This window comes from Eriocheir sinensis, unplaced genomic scaffold (assembly GCF_024679095.1).
Source record: "Eriocheir sinensis breed Jianghai 21 unplaced genomic scaffold, ASM2467909v1 Scaffold476, whole genome shotgun sequence".
Taxonomy (NCBI): domain Eukaryota; kingdom Metazoa; phylum Arthropoda; class Malacostraca; order Decapoda; family Varunidae; genus Eriocheir; species Eriocheir sinensis.
In genome coordinates, this window is record NW_026111805.1 from 322,501 (window position 1) to 325,456 (window position 2,956).

The following is a 2,956-nucleotide window of genomic DNA, read 5'->3' on the forward strand; positions in this document are numbered from 1 at the left end:
GGTAGGTTATGTCCGGTGGAGTTTTGTCCGGGGAGGTTATGTCCGGTGATGTTATGTCCGGTGTGGTTATGTCCGGGGAGGTTATGTTCGGGGAGGTTATGTCCGGTGAGGTTATGTCCGGTGAGGTTATGTCCGGTGAGGTTATGTCCGGGGAGGTTATGTCCGGTGAGGTTATGTCCGGTGAGGTTATGTCCGGGGAGGTTATGTCCGGGGAGGTTATGTCCGGGGAGGTTATGTCCGGGGAGGTTATGTCCGGTGAGGTTATGTCCGGGGAGGTTATGTCCGGTGAAGTTATGTCCGGTGAGGTTATGTCCGGTGAGGTTATGTCCGGTGAGGTTATGTCCGGGGAGGTTATGTCCGGTGAGGTTATGTCCGGTGAGGTTATGTCCGGTGAGGTTATGTCCGGGGAGGTTATGTCCGGTGAGGTTATGTCCGGTGAGGTTATGTCCGGTGAGGTTATGTCCGGTGAGGTTATGTCCGGTGAGGTTATGTCCGGTGAGGTTATGTCCGGTGAGGTTATGTCCGGTGAGGTTATGTCCGGTGAGGTTATGTCCGGTGAGGTTATGTCCGGTGAGGTTATGTCCGGTGAGGCTATGTCCGGTGAGGTTATGTCCGGTGAGGTTATGTCCGGTGAAGTTATGTCCGGTGAGGTTATGTCCGGTGAGGTTATGTCCGGGGAGGTTATGTCCGGTGAGGTTATGTCCGGTAAGGTTATGTCCGGGGGGGTTATGTCCGGTGAGGTTATGTCCGGTGAGGTTATGTCCGGTGAGGTTATGTCCGGTGAGGTTATGTCCGGTGAGGTTATGTCCGGTGAGGTTATGTCCGGTGAGGTTATGTCCGGTGAGGTTATGTCCGGTGAGGTTATGTCCGGTGAGGTTATGTCCGGTGAGGTTATGTCCGGTGAGGTTATGTCCGGTGAGGTTATGTCCGGTGAGGTTATGTCCGGTGAGGTTATGTCCGGTAAGGTTATGTCCGGTGAGGTTATGTCCGGTGAGGTTATGTCCGGTGAGGTTATGTCCGGTGATGTTATGTCCGGTGAGGTTATGTCCGGTGAGGTTATGTCCGGGGAGGTTATGTCCGGTGAGGTTATGTCCGGTGAGGTTATGTCCGGTGAGGTTATGTCCGGTTAGGTTATGTCCGGTGAGGTTATGTCCGGTGAGGTTATGTCCGGTGAGGTTATGTCCGGGGAGGTTATGTCCGGTGAGGTTATGTCCGGGGAGGTTATGTCCGGTGAGGTTATGTCCGGGGAGGTTATGTCCGGGGAGGTTATGTCCGGGGAGGTTTTGTCCGGTAATGTTATGTCCTGTAAGATTATGTCCGGTGAGGTTATGTCCGGTTAGGTTATGTCCGGTGAGGTTATGTCCGGGGAGGTTATATTCGGTGAGGTTATGTCCGGTGAGATTATGTCCGGGGAGGTTATGTCCGGGGAGGCTATGCCCGGTGAGGTTATGTCCGATGAGGTTATGTCCGGTGAGGTTATGTCCGGGGAGGCTATGTCCGGTGAGGTTATGTCCGGTGAAGTTATGTCCGGTGAGGTTATGTCCGGTGAGGTTATGTCCGGGGAGATTATGTCCGGGAAGGTTATGTCCGGGGAGGTTATGTCCGGCGAGGTTATGTCCGGGGAGGTTATGTCCGGTGAGGTTATGTCCGGGGAGGTTATGTCCGGTGAGGTTATGTCCGGTGAGGTTATATCTGGTGAGGTTATGTCCGGTGAGGTTATGTCCGGTGAGGTTATGTCCGGTGAGGTTATGTCCGGGGAGGTTATGTCCGGTGAGGTTATGTCCGGTGAGGTTATGTCCGGTGAGGTTATGTCCGGTGAGGTTATGTCCGGTGAGGTTATGTCCGGTGAGGTTATGTCCGGTAAGGTTATGTCCTGTGAGGTTATGTCCGGGGAGGTTATGTCCGGTGAGGTTATGTCCGGTGAGGTTATGTCCGGTGAGGTTATGTCCGATGAGGTTATGTCCGGTAAGGTTATGTCCTGTGAGGTTATGTCCGGGGAGGTTATGTCCGGTGAGGTTATGTCCGTGGAGGTTATGTCCGGTGAGGTTATGTCCGGTAAGGTTATGTCCGGTGAGATTATGTCCGGTGAGGTTATATCCGGTGAGATTATGTCCGGTAAGGTTATGTCCTTCTCACATGCTGCCGCCCGTGCTCCACTAAAAGGTGTTTTCTGAAGTTTAGGTTGATTAAAAATCTGGGCAGCATGCGGGTAATCTTCCGCCACTCGGCGATAGTCGAAAATTGTCAGCTTTCTTCGGGTTCACTGGGCCCGCGCGCGTGGCACAGTCTGAGGCAAAAGCTCCTCCCACAGCCGTCACAAATCTCGCCGAGGAAACCAACCGTGACCTTCGTTCACATCATGGCGAGGCGTTCACTCCAACTAGTGGCGCTCCCGTTAAAATAACACATAATTGAAATACTTCCCGTCTCTGTGTTATAGGTGATCCCGATGCCATGATTGTCTCTTAGGGTACATGTACTTGTCCCTGTGGCCTAAACAGTCCCTGCAGGATGGCTCCTGTAAACTCCGGGCAGGCTGCTCTGATATTCTTGGTCAAGCTTGACCTGTAAAACACGCAGCGATGCCGAAACATTCAAATGGCCCAAACACCTAACTCGACCCTCAACGCTTAGCACCAAGACAAGCACCAGGTAACGACGCTGCGCTAAACCATCTTTTCCTAGACGAACAACGTAAATCACTGCATAATACGTTGTTAGCCATTTTGTAGCAGAGATTCAAATCGAATAATTTAAAGCAACAACTGATGCCAACATACATACTAGACAGTTGTGCAGCCGCACTACGCGTGAAACAAGAACTAACATAGACGGTGCCTCCCGCCACGGCCGAGGCGTGGTTTATGCGTGACACTGCTTGGCGCCAAACTAGAGAATGTAGATACTGGGATTTAGAGAAAACAAGAAAGGCGGACTAATTTAAATCAGTCACTTC

At 52.1% G+C, this 2,956-nt stretch overlaps 1 protein-coding gene across 1 annotated transcript in view; it reads left to right on the forward strand.

Annotated features, from left to right (window-relative positions):
- LOC126992489 (ankyrin-1-like) overlaps positions 1-2,469 on the forward strand; it is an 80,908-nt gene extending 78,439 nt beyond the window's left edge. Inside the window, exons 5-6 of the mRNA XM_050851247.1 lie at positions 1,551-1,635; positions 2,441-2,469. Of these exons, the coding sequence (XP_050707204.1) occupies positions 1,551-1,635; positions 2,441-2,469 (114 nt within the window). The remainder of the gene's footprint in view (positions 1-1,550; positions 1,636-2,440) is intronic.
- Positions 2,470-2,956: the final 487 nt, after the last annotated feature.